The sequence below is a fragment of the Bubalus kerabau genome, chromosome 4 (genome assembly GCF_029407905.1).
Source record: "Bubalus kerabau isolate K-KA32 ecotype Philippines breed swamp buffalo chromosome 4, PCC_UOA_SB_1v2, whole genome shotgun sequence".
Taxonomy (NCBI): domain Eukaryota; kingdom Metazoa; phylum Chordata; class Mammalia; order Artiodactyla; family Bovidae; genus Bubalus; species Bubalus kerabau.
In genome coordinates this window covers 10473876-10493955 of record NC_073627.1, presented here as the reverse complement: position 1 = coordinate 10493955, position 20080 = coordinate 10473876, and the positions used below count along the sequence as shown (strand labels likewise).

The 20080-nt window shown below is 53.5% G+C and overlaps 1 protein-coding gene and 1 long non-coding RNA gene across 11 annotated transcripts in view; one reads left to right on the top strand and one right to left on the bottom strand.

Annotated features, from left to right (window-relative positions):
• Positions 1-7232: 7232 nt before the first annotated feature.
• Positions 7233-20080, bottom strand: part of LOC129648705 (uncharacterized) — a 28047-nt gene continuing 15199 nt past the window's right edge. For all 10 annotated transcript variants that reach the window (XR_008712842.1, XR_008712843.1, XR_008712847.1 and 7 more), the window contains 2 exons: positions 7910-8092; positions 7233-7530 (listed from right to left, as the gene is read on the bottom strand). This is a non-coding gene — a long non-coding RNA (uncharacterized LOC129648705). The remainder of the gene's footprint in view (positions 7531-7909; positions 8093-20080) is intronic.
• Positions 16575-19921, top strand: SOCS3 (suppressor of cytokine signaling 3). The gene is made up of 2 exons (XM_055575268.1): positions 16575-16868; positions 17459-19921. Exon 2 carries the CDS (start codon positions 17550-17552, stop codon positions 18237-18239), a length of 690 nt encoding a protein of 229 aa, XP_055431243.1. The 5' UTR covers positions 16575-16868; positions 17459-17549; the 3' UTR covers positions 18240-19921.

Sequence of the window (20080 nt, the reverse complement as noted above, 5' to 3'; positions counted from 1 at the left end):
CGATACCGGACAGGGGGTGGAGAGTAGTGGGGGGACATCACCTGTCCAGGTCCCGTGACCGAGTTCAGGTTGGACTTGAGAGGCCGAGCCCCGCCTCCAAGTATTGGGTAAGATGTCCAGAAGGGGGTGACCCGTTGACTTACCCCAGCACACTGAGAACGGAAAAATCCCCACCAGACCCAGGCAGGACGATGTTTCACCTAGTCAGCTCCAGGCCTGCAGCTCGAGGACACAGAGCGGCTCACCCAGTCTAGGTGCAGGGAAGGCACCTCTATAAGCCCAAATGCATACAGACGTCATAACCTCCCTCTGGGAACTACGGCCCCATGGCCAAAGAAGCTGAAGAATCTCATCCCTATAGCCAAGAACACTTCTCGTCAGTCATTTCAGTCACTCAGTCGTGTCCGACTCTTTGCCACCCCATGGACTGCAGCACGCCAGTTCTCCCTATCCATCACCAACTCCCGGAGTTTACTCAAATGCATGTCCATCGAGTTGGTGATACCATCCAACCATCTCATCCTCTGTTGTCCCCTTCTCCTCCCACCTTCAATCTTTCCCAGCATCAGGGTCTTTTCAAGTGAGTCAGCTCTTCACATCAGGTGGCCAAAGTATTGGAGTTTCAGCTTCAGCATCAGTCCTTCCAATGAACACCCAGGACTGATCTCCTTTAGAATGGACTGGTTTGATCTCCTTGCAGTCCAAGGGACTATCAAGAGTCTTCTCCAACACCACACTTCAAAAGCATCAATTCTTTGGTGCTCAGCTTTCTTTATAGTCCATACATGACTACTGGGAAAACATAGCCTTGACTAGACGGACCTTTGTTGGCAAAGTAATGTCTCTGCTTTTTAATATGCTGTCTAGATTGGTCATAATTTTTCTTCCAAGGAACAAGCATCTTTTAATCTCATGGCTGCAGTCACCATTGCAGTGATTTTGGAGCCCCCCAAAATAAAGTCTGCCACTGTTTTCCCATCTATTTGCCATGAAGTGATGGGACCAGACCAGTCTGCCACTGTTTCCACTGTTTCCCCATCTATTTGCCATGAAGTGATGCCATGATCTTAGTTTTCTGAATGTTGAGTTTTAAGCCAACTTTTTCACTCTCCTCTTTCACTTTCATCAAGAGGCTTTTGAGTTCCTCTTCACTTTCTGCCATAAGGGTGGTGTCATCTGCATATCTGAGGTTATTGATGTTTCTCCTGGCAATCTTGATTCCAGCTTGTGCTTCTTCCAGCCCAGCGTTTCTCATGATGTACTCTGCATAGAAGTTAAATAAACAGGGTGACAATATACAGCCTTGACGAACTCCTTTTCCTATTTGGAACCAGTCTGTTGTTCCATGTCCAGTTCTAACTGTTGCTTCCTGACCTGCATACAGATTTCTCAATAGGCATGTCAGGTATAGGCATGTGGTCTGATATTCCCATCTCTTTCAGAATTTTCCAGTTTGTTGTGATCCATACAGTTAAAGGCTTTGGCATAGTCAATAAAGCAAAAATAGATGTTTTTCTGGAACTCTCTTGCTTTTTTGATGATCCAATGGATGTTGGCAATTTGATCTGGTTCCTCTGTCTTTTCTAAAACCAACTTGAACATCTGGAAGTTCACAGTTCACGTATTGTTGAAGCCTGGCTTGGAGAATTTTGAGCATTCCTTTACTAGCATGTGCTGCTGCTGCTAAGTCACTTCAGTCGTGTCCAACTCTGTGTGATCCCACAGACGGCAACCACCAGGCTCCCCCGTCCCTGGGATTCTCCAGGCAAGAACACTGGAGTGGGTTGCCATTTCCTTCTCCAATGCATGAAAGTGAAAAGTGAAAGGGAAGTCGCTCAGTCGTGTCCGACTCTTAGTGACCCCATGGACTGCAGCCTACCAGGCTTCTCCATCCATGGGATTTTCCAGGTAAAGTACTAGAGTGGGGTGCCATTGCCTTCTCCGACTAGCATGTGAGATGAGTGCAATTGTACAGAAATTTGAGCATTCTTTGGCATTGCCTTTTTTGGGGATTGGAATGAAAACTGACCTTTTCCAGTCCTGTGGCCACTGCTGAGTTTTCCAAATTTGCTGGCATATTGAGTGCAGCACTTTCACAGCATCATCTTTTAGGATATGAAATAGCTCAACTGGAATTCCATCACCTCCACTAGCTTCATTCGTAGTGATGCTTCCTAAGGCCCACTTGACTTCACATTCCAAGATGTCTGGCTTTAGGTGACTAATCACACCTTCGTGATTATCTGGGTCATGAAGATCTTTTTTGTATAGTTCTTCTGTGTATTCTTGCCACCTCTTCTTAATATCTACTGCTTCTGTTAGGTCCATACCATTTCTGTCCTTTATTGAGCCCGTCTTTGCATGAAATGTTCCTTTCAGTTCAGTCGCTCAGTCGTGTCCAACTCTTTGCGACTCCATGAATCGCAGCACGCCAGGCCTCCGTGTCCATCACCAACTCCCGGAGTTCACCCAGACTCACATCCATCGAGTCAGTGATGCCATCCAGCCATCTCATCCTCTGTCGTCCCCTTTTCCTCCTGCCCCCAATCCCTCCCAGCATCAGAGTCTTTTCCAATGAGTCAACTCTTCGCATGAGGTGGTCAAAGTACTGGAGTTTCAGCTTTAGCATCATTCCTTCCAAAGAAATCCCAGGGCTGATCTCCTTCAGAATGGACTGGTTGGATCTCCTTGCAGTCCAAGGGACTCTCAAGAGTCTTCTCCAACACCACAGTTCAAAAGCATCAATTCTTCAGTGCTCAGCCTTCTTCACAGTCCAACTCTCACATCCATACATGACCACAGGAAAAACCATAGCCTTGACTAGATGGACCTTTGTTGGCAAAGTAATGTCTCTGCTTTTGAATATGCTATCTAGGTTGGTCATAACTTTCCTTCCAAGGAGTAAGCGTCTTTTAATTTCATGGCTGCAGTCACCATCTGCAGTGATTTTGGAGCCCAAAAAAACAAAGTCTGACACTGTTTCCACTGTTTACCCATCTATTTCCCATGAAGTAATGGGACCAGATGCCATGATCTTCGTTTTCTGAATGTTGAGCTTTAAGCCAACTTTTTCACTCTGCACTTTCACTTTCATCAATAGGCTTTTTAGTTCCTCCTCACTTTCTGCCATAAGGGTGGTGTCATCTGCATATCTGAGGTTATTGATATTTCTCCCAGCAATCTTGATTCCAGCTTGTGCTTCTTCCAGTCCAGCGTTTCTCATGATGTACTGTGCATAGAAGTTAAATAAACAGGGTGACAATATACAGCCTTGAGGTACTCCTTTTCCTATTTGGAACCAGTCTGTTGTTCCATGTCCAGTTCTAACTGTTGCTTCCTGACCTGCATACAGATTTCTCAAGAGGCAGATCAGGTGGTCTGGTATTCCCATCTCTTTCAGAATTTTCCACAGTTTATTGTGATCCACACAGTCAAAGGCTTTGGCATAGTCAATAAGCAGAAATAGATGTTTCTCTGGAACCCTCTTGCTTTTTCCATGATCCAGTGGATGTTGGCAATTTGATCTGGTTCCTCTGCCTTTTCTAAAACCAGCTTGAACATCAGGGAGTTCACGGTTCACATATTTCTGAAGCCTGGCTTGGAGAATTTTGAGCATTTACTAGCATGTGAGATGAGTGCAATTGTGCGGTAGTTTGAGCATTCTTTGGCATTGCCTTTCTTTGGGATTGGAATGAAAATGTTCCTTTAGTATCTCTAATTTTCTTGAAGAGATCTCTAGTCTTTCCCATTCTATTGTTTCCTCTATTTCTTTGAACTGATCACTGAGGAAGGCTTTCTTATCTCTCCTTGCTATTCTTTGGAACTCTGCATTCAGATGGGTATATCTTTCCTTTTCTCCTTTGCTGATTTTAAGATGATAATGGGTGGGACTTCCTGGGTGTCACAATGGATAGAAATCCACCTGCCAATACAGGGGACATGGGTTCGGTCCCTGGTCCGGGAAGATTCTGCATGCCGCAGCAGCTTCTAAGCCCATTGGCTGCAACAACGGCAGCCCAACCACCTGGAGCCTGTGCTCCACAAGGAGAAGGCCGCTGCCCTGAGAAGCTCAGGCACTGCAAGGAAGACACCCACCCCCGCCCCCAGCAGCAACTAGAGAAAGCCCACGCAAAGCAAGAAGACCCAGCGCGGCCAAAATAAATAAATACATTTTAAAGAAAAGTTAAATGATAACTTCATCTATAAAGAGTGTTTCCTTGGCAGAACCCACATAGGCTGGGAACTGGAAACTGGAAAAGCTGTAGGAGATGATGATATCCTCTTTATTCCAGGGGAGGTGTTGTGTGGTTAAAAGAATATAGACACAAAATGGATACAAAAGAATATGGATACAAAATATTCTGAATTCTGCTTTCATCAAACTATCCTGAAGAAATCAGGAATTACACATTCTCTACAAAAACGTTCATCTCAACTTTGTTTGTATCAAAAGTGTGAAAGCGTTCAACAGTGGGGAAGTTAGTTAAATAATAGTACATCATCATGTTGGAAGACCATGCATTCATTCTAAAAGTATGTTCTAGAAGAACAGTTAAAAGGAGTCCCCTGGCAGTCCAGTGGTTAGGACTCCATGCTTTCACTGCTGTGGCTCTGGGGTTCAATCCCTGGTTGGGAATTAAGATTCAAGCCAGTTCCCCATGCCATTCAGTGCAGCAACAGCAAAAAGAAGAATGATTAATGAAATTAAGTGTAAAATCCAAATTTCAAAGAGTAGTACGGAGCGTATGCCATTCTGTTAAAAATTGGGAAAAGAGTGTGTATACAAACAGACTGAAAGTAAATTACACCAAAATGTTAACATTGGTTTTTTGGTGCTATTTAAGGTTTTCCAGATTGTTTACAATCAATGAGTATTTCAGATTTTCATTTTTTCCCTTAAGTTTCAGATAGCTTTACAAATACAGGGTGGAATTTGATTCAGCTCTTCCAAGTTAGAAGTGGTGAATCATCAAATTGCCTAATTTCCAGGAACTCGAATGAAACTATCCTTTGCTTGGTTCCACTTTTGCTCAGTGCCTCGCACAGAGTAGTTGCAGTCAAGTTGCCGAATGGCCACACCATGATGCAGGGCAATGAGTACCACGCGGACCACAGGAGCATCCTGACCATCGGGAGAAGAGCTGGCAGTTTCTTTTGACATGTGATGCTTCGCTGAGTGAGGTATTAAGTGATAACAAGAGTGCCACCCCACTGTGAACTTCTGATCTAAGGTAAACTGTCGTAGCACACAGAGATATCAACAGTACGGTAAGTTAAACTAACGAGTATTTACATTAAGCATAAACAGCAAGCAATGACCTCAGTCCTTTCTGAAGCCACACACGGAGAGCCTCTGGCCTTCGTGGCTACTTTGAAACAGAGCTACAACCAGAATGAGGCAACTACGATTTTGCCCTCCAACACGCACATTGAGAGGTTGCAAAAATTTTAAGTAATGGTTTTAAGGAATTGAGCAATTTTTTACATGGTTACATTTTTCCATGGTGACAGGACAAAACACTGCTTCCTCCAAGAGGTCTCGTCTGGTCTCGTTAGGGAGGATGAATAGAGGCGATAAGTCATGCTCAGCTAATACAGGTGCCCAAGTCTGCCTGGTAGTGCCCCAAGCTACTTGGAGGACAAGCAGTCTGGGCAGACACAAGGGCAGCTGCAAGTCACACCTTGATGACCTCGGGCAAGAAAGCATCTGTCCTCTGAAAACCCCCAGGTGTCTCGGAAGCCCATATGCTGAGTCTCCCTCCCTGACCTCCTGTGCTCACCCACTGCCTTCTGGTTAGTCTGCTCTCTGCTTCCCAAACAGGAGGTGCCAGGGCAAGAAAGACAGGGGTGATGGACTGATGACCGAGATCGTGTCTTCCCAAACGGAAAAGGAAATCCATTCATGAAAAGGAGAGTTGACGTCAAGGAGTGGTGGGCTGCCGCCCCTGATAGCAGGGCTGCTCTTGCAGGCAGGAAACACCAGGAAATCCTGAGCCAAGGACCCGTGCCTCACTGTCTGTGATTCACTCCCTGAGCTGAAAATCATGCCAGTGCAAGAGGAAGGCCCCTCCCTCTTGGTGGTGAGGGGCCAACTTGCTTGGTGAGTGAGGGTCTCTCCCAAACACAGGGCTACTGCAAACTCAAGAGCCAGCCCAGCTGGCCGGCCAGCCCATCAGTGATGAGAAACTCGCCTAGGTTAGTTTGACATGGGGTCTGATTGCATTTCTGAGGAGCACACTTGAGTTTTGTGCAGTCTTGGTGCAAGGATGGCATGAAACCTTGGGACCACTGCCTCCATTCCTCCACCCGGGGTCTGCCCGGCCTCACCAGCCTGGCCTTTTTACAACGCTTCAAACTCCCCAGCACATGTTGCTGCCTTAGGATCTGTCCTCCACCTCCCACCCCGGAGCTTGTCCAAAGGTCACTTCCCTTAGAAGTGCCCGGTGCCCCCCACCCTATAACAGGACTTTTTTTTCTATTAAGAACTGTGATCTAATACTATTTATTGGTGGATTGCTGTGTCTTTTGTCTCCCTGCCCCCCCTTAAAGCCCGGCACTGAGCACCCAAAACAGGACCTAGCACAGGAAGCGGCTCGTTCACTCATGCTTGACAAACGCACTGAGGGTAGGATCTGTGAGCCCTGGAGCCTCCGCGGCAGGAGGAAATGGGGGCGACCGCAGCTTGGTCTCCTGGGATTTTACTGACCTGCTGCCACAGATCACTTTGCAAACCTGGCACCTCAGAGACCCCCCTAGGTCTCCCTTCCAGCCACCAGCCCTTCTCTTGCCTTCATTTTCCCTGGGGTGTGCTCTCCCCACTGAGCTGTTACTCTGATCTTTCCCAGACCCTGATACTCTAATTTTTTTTTAATTATTATTTATTTTTGGCTGTGCTGGGTCTTCATTGTTGTGCATGGACTTGACTTGCGGTACACGGGCTTCTTTTTGCAGTGGTTTCTCTTGTTGCAGAGCACAGGCTCTAGAGCATGCGGGCTTCGGTAGTCGTGGCTTGTGGAGCCCTTGATACTCTTCCTCCCCAAAGTTAAGACCTGACCCCTGTCCTCCCTGGCATGAGACAGGCTTCTGTCCCCCCAGAGCAGGAGTTGCCAAATATTTTCTTAAAAGGCTCAATGGTAAATACTGAAGGCCAGATAATTTCAGTGGCATCTACTCAAGTCTGGTGCAAAAGCCACAAGCAAAACAAACCAATGAGGTTGTATTTTCAATAAAACTTTATTTACAAAAGCATACTGCCAGCTCTGCACTGTAGTATCCCAATGTCTGCTTCAGAAAACAGCGTTTCCCTGTATTGCAGCCATGGACCTGGCAGAGACCCCACAGGGCCTGTAGGGCCCTAAGAGAAGAGGTCTTCTGGCACCTAGGGTCCGAGTCGGTTGGAATTGCGGGTGGTGAGGGACAAATTGTCCAAGCCACTGAGTTCAAACCATCAACCTTGCTGACAGGGGTGGGGATGTGGTCAAGATTCTTGCATCTATCATTTAAACTTTTCAGTGTTGAAGATCTTGTCATCTGCAAAACAAAACACCTATTGCTCAATGGCTCTCTCTCACCACAAAGAGGGCCAGGATAATCTGGCATTTCATCAACAAGAAGCCAGAACCCAAATTTCTGGAAATGCCTCCTGGGCAAAGCATGCCGGTTTGTTTCTCTGTCCCGGTGAGAGATAAATGCAGCTCTCAGCTTCAGGGGAATCTCAGCCTTTTGTGGTGTGGCAGGCAGCCAGCGCCACCCCAACCAGGAGCTGGAGGCCTCCTCGTGATCCAGCAGCCCAGCCCGTGGGGAAACACAGTGGCCGGTGGCCAGTTACGTCCCAGGGAATCCCAGGATCCCCGGGCCCCGCTTGGGTGGTGGAGGTGAGCTGCTGGGGGGCTCCCTGGAGGAACCCCACCTTCCCTGCTTCTCCCTGCTCAGTCCGCATGGTGCAAGAGGCTAGGTGAGCTCCAGGGCTGGCAGCAGAGTCTCCAGCAGGACAAGTCTTCTTGTTGAGATGAGACGAAGTCAGACCAGGCTCCAGCAGGTGAGAGATGAGGCTTCAGACGCCCAGGCCCAGGCTTGATTTATATTCAGCCTCCTGGAATTTAGGAAAGACACTCAAAGGAAATCCCCCGAAGTCAATCGCCCTTCTCGCCCCTTAGCCTAGAGAGGTGGGAGGACACAGGCCAGGTGGAGATGCCACCTCCGTGCCTGTAGCTCTTGGCAGGGAGAGGAGTATGGGGAGGGCAGTCATCCTGGGAGGTGGGCTATGCAGAGCTGGAGAGCTCTGGTCCCAACTAGAGGGTCCACCTAGACCTGCCAGATCGGTCCAAAGAAAACCCTCAAGTCAAACGCAAATGTGAAATTTCCAGGTTTTTAAATGTTGTCTCTGGCTCAGATGGTAAAGAATCTGCCTGTGACACGGGACAGCCAGATTCGATCCCTGAGTAGGGAAGATCCCCTGGAGGAGAAAACGGCAACCCACTCCAGTATTCTTGCCTGGAGAATCCCATGGACAGAGGAGCCTGGAAGGCTACAGTCCATGCGGTCACAAAGAGTCAAACATGACTGAGTGACTAACACTTTCCCTTTCAAAAGTTTTAAATTCTGAGCTGCATTCAGTGTGTAACTCATCACTTTGCATGCATCTTTGGAAATATATAAAATGCCCCAGTTACGCAGGAGGAAAGGTAATTGTAGCAGGCCACAGCAGTTCATCTGTATGTTGCAGATGTTGGACTGCGGCTGTGCAAACAGCCGTGCTGCCTGTTCATGAAACATCTTTGAGGTTTACAAAGTTCCAGAAGTCAGAGGATGCGCCTGATTCTTCTCCCGTAGAATGGAGTAGAATAGACCATCTTCTCTGCTTGGAGGTGTCTCAGGTTGAGCTCAGAAGCTGAGCTAAGGCTTCTGTCCCTGGTGGGCAGTGGGGAGAGTGCGAAGGGAGACAGAAGTGGACAGTAGGAAGATGCTCAGTGGCAGAGCCTGGGCGCCCTGGAGCTGGTGGTGTGTCTGTCCCAAAGCTCCGCTTGCTCCTAGCACCTGCGAGCTGGGAGACGTGGGGAGGAGACCTCTCCAGACCTCAGCTTCCCATCAGTCTGCACGTGCCCCTTCCTCAGGGATTCCCCCCAGTTGTCCCCCTCACCCACAGACTGGGGGTCCCCATAGTATGCTATAGCCCCCGAGACTTCACCGAGTACTTAACACAGTTGCAATTAATTAATCATGACATAGATTGTAGGAGAACCTTTTTCTTCTGGAAAGAATCTAAGCTCCTTGAGGGCCCAGACTGATAAATTCCAGGCTCCCAGACCAATCTCCAATACGTAGTAGGTACTCAAAAATACGTAGTAAGTACTCTAAAAGAAATGCATGAGGCCTTCCCTGGTGGCTCAGTGGTAAAGAATCTGCTTGCCAGTGCAGGAGACACAGGTTCCATCCCTGATCCGGGAAGATCCCACATGCCACAGAGCAACTAAGCCCCATGCACCACAACGACTGAGTCTGTGCTCCGGAGCCTGGGAGTCGCATGCCGAAGCTACTGAAGCCCCAGCGCCCTAGAGCCCATGCTTTGCAGCAAGAGAAGCCACTGCAAGGAGAAGCCCGAGTACTGCAACTAGACAGCTCACGCAGCAACAAAGAACCCAGCACAGCCAAAAATAAATAAAATTATTTTTAAAAATAATTTTAAAAAAGAAGATGAATGAATGAGGGACTTCCCTGGGAGTCTAGTGGTTAAGTCCCCTCGCTTCCAGTGCAGGGGGGTTTGGGTTCTATCCTAACTAAGATCCCACATGCCGCGTGGTCTGGTCCCTCCCCCCAAAAAGAAAAGAAATGAATGAATGAATGGTTTTGTAAAACAAGTCTTGCAAGAGCAAGAAGTGGCTCTAGATAGGTCCAATTACCCCAGAAATCTCAACTGCCATCAGCAATTTTGTTTACAATTATAGGGGTCTTATGAAATCTTCATGTGCCCACGTGCAGACACTCAGAACTCCACTCAGGTGAGTGCAGCAGGGGCGAGGGGAGAGCTGGAAAGGAAGGTCATGGGAGAGCCAGCCCCCAGGGTCACCCCTTGGAATCTCACCCCTGGAGATTCCCACCTCCCAGTCCTTCTGAGTCACTTCTCTGCCCTCCTGGCTGGTTTCAGCAGGAGAGAGGGTACATCACATCCCTTTGAACTTGCCCCAGAATCAGTGCATGCCAATGTGTGATTCACATTGGAGCTGGGGACCTTCCTAGGTGGAAGTCACCACCTGGATGGGAGACTCGGGAAGTTTTCCTGGCGACCCTGTCCCTGCAGGGAGCCTGAGCGCAGACCCACCCTGGGGAGGTCAGTTCAGATGCTGTGAGCATCTGACCCAGGGGCCGGGGTCAGCTCAGGAGCTCCCTCATTGCCTTGCTCTGGCAGCCAGCCCATCTGGGTATCGTGGGGCAAGCCACCAGGTCCCCACCCATCCCGGCTCTCCAAGGGCGTCTGGGGCCCAGGAGCCTGTCTTGTCCTCACCCCCCTGCTGGCTCTCCCTCCGGGGCACTGCCACTTCAGCTCCAGGCACCAGGCCAGGCCTCATTTGCATTACAGCCCAGATGGTTCACCACAGCCTCGCTTCCCAGAACTGCCCGCTGCTCTGGTGTCTGTTCCCGAGCGCAGGAAAGGGCACGGGCCGCAGGCACAGCGGCCGCTTCAGGGCGAACAGAGCCTCTTACCATCCCAACCCAGGACACAGCAGGGCTGGTTTGGTTTAGGGTCAGGGGCGATAGCTGGCTGGAAGCCAAGTCCCCTCCTCCTCTACCCCCAACTCTGAACTTGGAACAGATGGCGATTCCAACTGGAGCCATGGAAGAAACCCCTCTCCCCTCCCAGATGCCCCCCACCCACCCCTGTACTCTCCAGGCTCCCCCTCCAGAGTCTGGGCGGAGGACTGGGCCACCCCCCCAACACCCACACACACACCCCCCTCTCCCCTCCCCCCCCCACCCAGGGCAGGGGGTCTGAGCTCAAGCCCAGCCCAAGTGCCAGAGGGAGAAGGAATCTCAGCAGGCAGGGTGGGTAAGTGGGTGGGTGGGTAAAGTGTTTTCTTTCCCCTCCCTCGGCACTTTTTCTGGGAAATGCCAGAGGCCGGCTGGGCCTGGAATGTCAGGCCTGAAAGAACTCCTCCACTGTTCACAGACATCTGAGCCACAAACCTTTTCATTAGCTCTCGGGCCCCTCCCAGCAGAAACAAAGGCCTGCAAACTGGAATGGCGATTCCGGCTGCAGACCATTGTCCAGGCCTCCCCAGCCCGTCCCTTGGCATTGTCTGAAGCCGGAAAGAGAGAGAGGTCGGGGTCAACCTGCTACACAACCCTTGGACCTTTCCAACTGCATGGGAAAGGTCATCTCTGCCATCACCCTGGGCACCAGCAAGGCTGGCCCCCACCATCAGCCCTGGCGGGCAGGGGCTTCAGCTAAGAGGGGCCAAGATGCCCAAGGAAGCCCAGCCCTGGGAGAGCCTCACTGAGGCAGTGAGGGGCAGGGCTTCCAAGAGATCAGGTGAGACACCCCACCCCCAAACACACACACACACACACACACACACACACACACACATTTTCTCCAAACTGTCCAAGAGAAAGGGGAGCAGGAAGGGAGAGGCTTCATTGTCTCCTGCATATCTGCAGTAACCATCAGCCCTAGACTAGAAGCTCCAGAGGGAAGGAACCAGAGTCTTTTCCTCACCATTCTGCTGGGCTCCTCTGTCCATGGGATTCTCCAGGCAAGAATACTGGAGTGATTGCCATTTCCTTCTCCAGGGGATCTGCCAGACCCAGGGATCGAATCTGGTTCTGCTACATTGCAGGCAGATTTTTTTTTTTACCATCTGAGCCACTAGGAAAGCCTCCATTGTGTCCCCAGGCCTCGCCAACTGTCACACAGGTGAAGCACAATCAATGCGCATAAGTCAAATCAGGCCACTGGACAGTTGAACCCAGGGTGCTCCTGGTGCTATGGAAAGCCCACCAGTCTTGAGACAGAAGGAGGCCTTGGGCTTGGCATTGAGCAATTCTGTGGTCTGAGGCCAGTCTCCTAACCCATCCGGCTGCAAAGGCAGCCACCAGGCAGAACAATGGCAATGTGGGTGCCGGCCCCCAGGCTGGCCTCCGGAGCACACGGAGACCATGTGCGCAAGTGTGGGACCTTGTGTTCACCAAGGAGGCCAGAGCTTCCTGCGACCCCCCGACGGGCACCAGCATTCCGATCTAGGAGGCTTGGGCAAGAGCTCATTGTCTGTCACACACCATGAGTAAGTGAAGCCCCATGGGCAGCTGAAACCGCTGTGTACTTCCCCTCCATCACGAATGAATCTCTTTATTATCTTTATGACCAAGCACCTTTGCCTGGAAATGGGATTCTGACTTCATAAGAAATGCTGCAAAGGGAGAGATTCTGAAAAGGCAGGAGGCTCCTAAATTCCTTAGCCAGGAAAACAGCAGGGAGGGACAGAGCGGCGAGACTTGGACAACGTTTCTCTCCCCTGGAGTCCCCAGCAGACAGGGAAACTGCCTTAGGTCTGCCCTGCTCTGGGCATCTCTCTTGCCTGGAAGAAGGTCCCTGGGAGTGTGCCCAGTATCCGACTGGTGTCTCCTCCTTGACTTTTCCAGCAAAGTTAAAGTCTTCACTCCCTTTTTCTTCTGATTAGCAGGCCTAACAGTCTTCACCAGCCACACAGGGGCTTCTATACCCTTCTTCCCGTCTAAACAGCCACTCCATAGCCCTTCAGGAAAAAAAACAAAAGATACTCTAGAAGAAAGCAATTGGTGGTATCTAAAAATGATGGAAAATAAAAGACAACACAATCCTTTATTTAAAGATCCACTGAGCACTTTCTATGGATCAGTTGGCTAGGTTTAAAAAGAAAAAAAAAAAAATCAACGACAGTTCCTTTCCTCTAGGTTATCAGTGGAGGAGGAGAGCATGTTGGTGAGCACAGAAGGAGCTACCCTGAAAGTTTAGACTGATTCTCTGCCAAACCTTAAAGGAAAAGTAGAAATCAGCCAAGATGTAGAAGGTAGTCCCACCCAGAGAGAAGCAAACATGCAAAGACCCAGGCCTGGAGAATGTTTCGGACACCGCCTAGAGCTCCAGGTAGCTGGGGCGTGAGGTGTCAGTGGGGCAGAGGTAGCTGATGAAGATGACGTGGGGGCGGAGAGCCTAGACATACACTCACTGGGAGGTGTTTTCACTATCCCAAAGACAACGGGAGAGCTTCCCAGGTGGTGAAAAAACCTGCCTGCCAACGCAGGAGACGTAAGAGATGCTGGTTCGATCCCTGGGTCGGGAAGATCCCCTGGAGAAGGAAATGGCCTTAGGTCTGCCCTGCTCCAGTATTCTTGCCTGGAGAATCCCTTGGACAGAGGAGCCTGGCGGGCTGCACAGTCCAGGGGGTTGCAAAGAGTCGGATATGACTGAAGCATCTTAGCATGCACAGAAAGGCAACGGGAAGCCCCTGGAGATACTAGAAAGCCAAAGGGAAAGTGAGTGACTGGCTGAACTGTTTGAAGACAAACAGCTTTTTGGAATGTATCATACAGGAGATACATAGCTCTCCAAAACATCAAGCCATGTATAGCCACATCCTCCCCCTAGTAGCCCAAGGTGCGGCAGCTCAGCCTTCCCCTCCTCCCTCTCCTCAAAGACTCCTCAATGCTTTCCAAATAATTACAGCTGACATTTGTCGAGCATTCACTACGTGCAAGGCACTATTCTAGCACGTTGCATGCACTGGCTCAGTCCTCACAATCACCCGATGAAGTAGGTACTATTTTCAGCCTATTTTACAAATAAGGAAACAGAGGCACAGCTGGGGAAGTCAGTGGCTCAAAGTCATACAGCTACTAGGTGGTGGAGCCAGAACAGCAGTTCAGTTTCCTGAGTCAGCACTCAGGGAGCCCTGCCCCCTCCAGCAGGATGCACGGTGGCCCTGCCCCGGCTCTGTTCTTTCCATCATCCCTGTACTCTTGGACCCACTCTGTGCCACCCCCCCGCCCCCGCCAGTCACATACCCTTTGCCACTGGCCCTCGGCAGGCCCCAGGCTCACTGGGGTACCACGCTGTTGACATTAGGACTTACCTGCTGCAGAGCTTTGTGTCTCTCTAAGCAGACTGGGAATTGCAAGCTCAGGGGCTGTTTCTTCCTGCTTGTCTCTCCCATCCCCACTTCTAATCCCCTCTCCCCCCAAGAATGAATTATCAGAGTCTCATAGGACTGATCGTAATGACCACCACTCCTTTCATATGACACCCATCGCGTGGGGGTCCCATGTCCCCTCACCTCATCCGCATCCCTGAAGGATTCACCCAGCATGATCGTGTTCCCAGCACTTTGCCTGGTGCCTGGCAAAAGCAGGCACTCAATGAGGGTTTGTGGAATGGATGAATGAACCTGACTTGTGTCAGAGCCTTATAATTTACAAAGCACTCTCTCATCCATTAACTCAAGGGCTATTCCTTGTGAGCCTTCCTTGTCCTCCACGGGGCTCAGCCCAGAAGTGGATAGTCATGGTGCAGCCTCCTAATCAATGGATGAGAAAAAGAATGAATGCCTGAGTCTACAGAGAAGGAGAATCCATTTCATTAGCCTGCAAATCTGGAGGGCAAAGACCAGGTCTTCTTCGTCATTATATTTCAATGCCCAGTACAATGTCTGGTACACAGAGTCCAATATTTGTGAAATGTGTTGAATAAATCAATTCCCCCCTCTGCAGAAGTAACAAGAAGACTTCCTCCTAATGACTCCTCTCCTAGAATCCGAAGGGAGAATTGGACTGAATTACTTCCATTTCTAGCACATTTTGATGTGCAGAATCTTTTCTTATCTTTTTAATCTCAGATCTCTGATGGGAAAAGATTATTATTCCTGCTTTACAGATAGCAAAGCCAATTTCCAGAGAGGCTGGGTGTCCTGCCCACAACTCATTTACTCCTCTGACATCTGTGGCGAGAGAGGTGAATGCACAGAGGAGACAGTGGCAAATCGAAGGCCCAGAGAGGTGCCTATCAGCTCCCAGAGACGCCGAGGAGCCAGGTCTTCGGTGTTTTCTCTCCCCCTTCCTTTCCTTATCTTCAGAGGCGGGGAATCCGGAAAGAGGGCAGGGCCAAAACTGTCAGCCCCTGCGTTCTGAGAGATGACAATCTAAGCGCCTCCTAAGCTGGTTCTCAGGTGTCCCCAGCACCCCACTGCCTGTTTGGGGTGCAGAAAACTTTCCATCCTTCATAAAGCTGGCCCTGGTTAACCCAAACCACCCACATCCACGCCAAGAACAAATCCGTTGTTCACCTCAAGGGCCTCCTCTTCTCAACCCCGGGGGGAGATCGGACCCCCACACTGGGGGAGCAGGGGGGCGGGGGGTGGAGATTCTAGGCGGTAGGCCTGGGGTATCTGAAAGTGGGCTGAACTGAAAACTGCTTTCCGTAAATTCTCCTCTGCTGGATTTTTTTATTCCCAGGTCTAATTCCAGACTGTGATGTGAATTCTCCCTGGGTCCCCCACCCCCGACAAGTTCCCCCGGCCCCAGCTCTTGAGCCAGCACCCCCACCGCCCCCTGCGTTTCGCGTTTCAGGGCTTGTGGGGTGCAGCACAGAACTCCACTCCATCTCGCAGACCCCAGGGCGCCCTCTAGCGGACGCGAGGCGCGAGGTGGGGCCATCGCTCGCCCTCGGGCCGGTCCCGCTGCTTAAGGGCACCTGGCAGGTTTGGAGACTCAGAAGGGCCACAGCGATTGTTGCTTGGGTTTGTGTCTTTGGAGCGGTGGGAGGCGGCACCCATGTCGGCAGAGGACCTAGCAGGGGGCCGATGGACTGAGACCCGACAGCTGCCACGCAGGCGGCGTTCCTTCCACGCTTAGGACTCCCGGCTTCACCTCTGGGACAAGCCCACGGGTGACGCTCGAGCTTTCTTCCGCCCCCAGGCTTCCAGGTCCGGTCCTAGTTTCGAGGCCCGGCTTTGGGAGTGGGGGTGGGGTGTCCCCAGTTCCCCAGAGGCGGACACGGGCCTCCTGGGGCCGCGATCGGAACCCCGGGCGGGCGCGGGTGGGGGCGAGGTAGGTGGGTGGGTGGGTTGCGGGGGGTCTCCCCGCGAGGTCCGAGAAAAGGAAAGAGGGGGAAGCCAGGAGCCTCTCCCGCTCGGCCTCCTGGAACTGCCCGGGCTCCGGGAGCAGCGCCCCCGCCTCTGCCAGAAACTGGCCTTCTTAGAAGGGAGGGGGAAAGTGTGAATGAGAAGTTGGGGGCGGAGCGCGCGCGGGGGAGGGGCCGCTGCCAGGAACGCGCCGCCGGGGCTGGCGCCGCGCCCGCCGGGCCGCCCGGGCCGCCTCGCATCGCGCTTTGTCTCTGCGCGCGTCTCTGCGGGTCCCCGGCCCCGCTCGCGGCCCGCCCTCGGCCGCCCGCGGCCCCTCCCTCCGCTCGGCGCGCAGCCTTTCATTGCTGCGAGTAGTGACTAAACATTACAAGAAGGCCGGCCGAGCAGTTCCAGGAATCGGGGGGGCGGGGCGCTGGGGCCGCGTATATACCCGCGAGCGCGGCCTCGGCGGCGGCTTCGACTCACACTCCCCGCGCCGCCGCCGCCACTCCGGCCCCGCACGCAGCCCGCCCGGCCCAGCTCCGGTCGCGGCCCCTCGCCTCGCGCCCCCTCACCCCCCACCGCCCGGCCGGCCCGGGGGCGCGCAGGGGGCAGGGCGGGCGCCCCGGCGAAGCCCGAGGGACGCGCGCGCGAGGCCCCTTTGTGGACTTCGCGGCTGCCAACATCTGGGCGCAGCGCGGGCCACCCACCGCTGGCCGCCGTGCCTTGGGGACCGTAGGAGGCACAGCCCCGAAGCCAAAGACTTCGGTTTGGGACCAGGTAGGAAGGAGGGGCGCGGCGTGGAGCGGGGGGGGGGGGGCGGGGGTTGGAGGGTTCGCTAGTCCTGGGAGCTTTTCCCGGTTTCCCCTCCCCTTCCCGGGTCATTCCCGGCAGGGAGGGGACGAGATAGGGGGCAGAGCAGATGGAAGCCGGAGATCCCAGGTTCCCGGAATACCCAGGCTGGGGCCTTTCGGCTTCTCGGGTCCCCTCCCTACCCCCCCCAACCCCCCACCCCATGCCTCGGATTTCTTTCTCCGTCCCTGCCCCCCCGGGGCCACCGGTCTGAGCGGCGCCCAGAGCGTCCCGGGGGCCCTTCTCCCGCTCCCCACCCCGGCCATGCTCCTGGAGACCCAACTTCCGCGCCCGAGTTTCCCACTCGGCACCTTACCAGTGCGCGCTGGGGAAAGGGCTGCCTGGAGGCGGGGGCTGGGCGGGCTCCGTGGGGGCGTCTGGGTCGGAACGGGGGCCCAGGTGAGCGCCTCCGGGGCAGCTGGTGTCCCGGCCGCTCCGCAGAAGCAGGGGAGCCGGGGCGGGTCGGGCGCGCTGGAGGGTTCCGGGCACTCACGCGGCGCGCGCCTTCTTCCCCGCAGCCCCCCGGGATGCGGTAGCGGCCGCTGTGCGGAGGCCGCCGAACAGCTGCAGCCGCCGCCGCCGCGCAGATCCACGCTGGCTCCGTGCGCCATGGTCACCCACAGCAAGTTTCCCGCCGCCGGGATGAGCCGCCCCCTGGACACCAGCCTGCGCCTCAAGACCTTCAGCTCCAAGAGCGAGTACCAGCTGGTGGTGAACGCAGTGCGCAAGCTGCAGGAGAGCGGCTTTTACTGGAGCACCGTGACGGGCGGCGAAGCGAACTTGCTGCTGAGCGCCGAGCCCGCGGGCACCTTCCTCATCCGCGACAGCTCGGACCAGCGCCACTTCTTCACCCTCAGCGTCAAGACCCAGTCGGGGACCAAGAACCTGCGCATCCAGTGCGAGGGGGGCAGCTTCTCTCTCCAGAGCGACCCCCGGAGCACGCAGCCCGTGCCCCGCTTCGACTGCGTGCTCAAGCTGGTGCATCACTACATGCCCGCCGCCGGCGCCCCCTCGTTCTCCCAGCCCCCCGCTGAACCCTCCTCCTCGCCCTCCTCGGAGGTGCCCGAGCAGCCACCGGCCCAGCCGCTCTCCGGGAACCCCCCCAGGAGAGCCTATTACATCTACTCGGGGGGCGAGAAGATCCCTCTGGTGTTGAGCCGGCCCCTCTCCTCCAACGTGGCCACTCTTCAACATCTCTGTCGGAAGACCGTCAACGGCCACCTGGACTCCTACGAGAAAGTCACCCAGCTGCCTGGGCCCATTCGGGAGTTCCTGGACCAGTACGATGCCCCGCTTTAGGGAGCAAAGGGGGCAGGGATAGGGCGAGGGAGCCCGGGTCCCCTCTCCTCCGTGGCACATGGCACAAGCACAAGAATCCAGCCGCGCGAGTCCTGCAGCTCCCGGGTGAGCCAGGGTGCGGGGAGCCCCCTCCTGCCGGTCCTCCCCCCGCAGAACAGGGCCGGCGGCACCTGGAATGTGTTTGAGGGGAGACGGAGAGCCACCGGAGCACACCTCCCCGACTCCAGCGTCTCCGGAGGAGCCAGCTGGCCCAGGGGGACCACAGCAAGGACCGCAGTGGATGCTCTGTCCGCTCCCGCCTCCTCCACCCCGCTGCGCTTCCAAACGGGAGACCCCGCGGGGCGTGTTGAACTGTGAGAACTGCTGGGATCTTCGAACTTTCCAACGGAACTTGTTTGTTCTTTGATTTGGTTTAAAACAGAGCTTTAAACCTCAGCGGGTTGAGAGCCTGGAAAAGGGTGGAGGGGAGACAGAGAGAGAGAGAGAGAGGGTGCCTCGGGGGCCCAGGGCTGCAGGCTGGCCAAGGAAATGGTCACTCCCACTGCTCGGCTCAGGTCAGGAGGGGTGGCTGCCTGCTCCACCTCTGGCTCTGGGGAGAAGGGTGACCTGAAGGGGATCTTTCTGTTCCCCCTCTTCCTGCCCCTCAGATGGCCACCAGAAACACAGGTCCTAGAGTCCGTCTAGTGCCCAGGAGCCCAGGGCCCTTCTCCCGTTTTAAGGGGGGAGTGGCATTGGGGGCTCGGAATGGATGGGCTGGTCAGTAGTTCTGAGCCCACCCCTGCTCTACCTTTCAGCACCTGGGGAGGGGGGGTGGGGCTGGAGGAGATGAGCCACCTTTGACCCCAGACAGAGACGATGGAGCATTCTACTTTGTGCCTCCTGACTAGATCTGGCTAGATTTGCCTTAAATGCTCCCTGTCCCATGGATAGGGACTGGCACACAAGAAGCCACACACTCAGCCAACCCCAGCAGAGGCCAAAGGATTCTCAGAGGGGCGCCCAGCGGCCACTCACCATTTGGTGGTGGAGGTCGGAGATGGATTGGTGGGGAGGGGGCAGAGATCCACCTGCTTTCCAGCTGAGCCCAGGAAGAATGCCAGCCAGCCCAGTGGATACTGGCCATCAGTGGGGCCTGGGCTCTGGTCCGAGGCAGAGCCACTGGGCCCCCCAGCCCCCAGCCCCTGCACAGACAGCCCTCCCTCCTCACTTTGGGGGACTGGCACCGGCAGGAAGTCATCAAGAGGCTCTGCCACCCAGCTGCTCCCGCTGTGCAATAGCACTGATGAGTGAAAACTCAGAGGAATGTAGCAGCGATGGAATTACCTGGAACTGTTCTTTTTTTGGGGAAAACCAAACACACGAAAGTTTTCTGTGTCAGGTATTGGGCTGGATGGGTCAGCTGTGTGTTGGGGTGGTTTTTTTTTTCCTTGTTATTTTGTTTGGATTTTGTTTTTGTTTTTTAATAATGTTTACAATCTGCCTCAATCACTCTGTCTTTTATAAAGATTCCACCTCCAGTCCTCTCCCCTCCCCCTACCCAGGCCTTCAAGGCTGATAGGAGATGCTTGAAGAACTCAACAAAAATACAAATACAAATCAAACTTTGCACATATTTATATTTATATTCAAAAAAGAAACATTTCAGTAATTTATAATAAAGAGCACTATTTTTTAATGAAAAACCTGACTGGAGCCTTTCTCCCACCCCCCACCGCCCCTCCAGCCTTGCTTTCTCTTTCACCCACACCCACACGCTACATCAGAGGGTGGCGGCCCTACCCCCTCACTGCCCTGGTGCTTCTCGTGATGGAATCAAACTCAGGCTTCACGTCACTGACAAC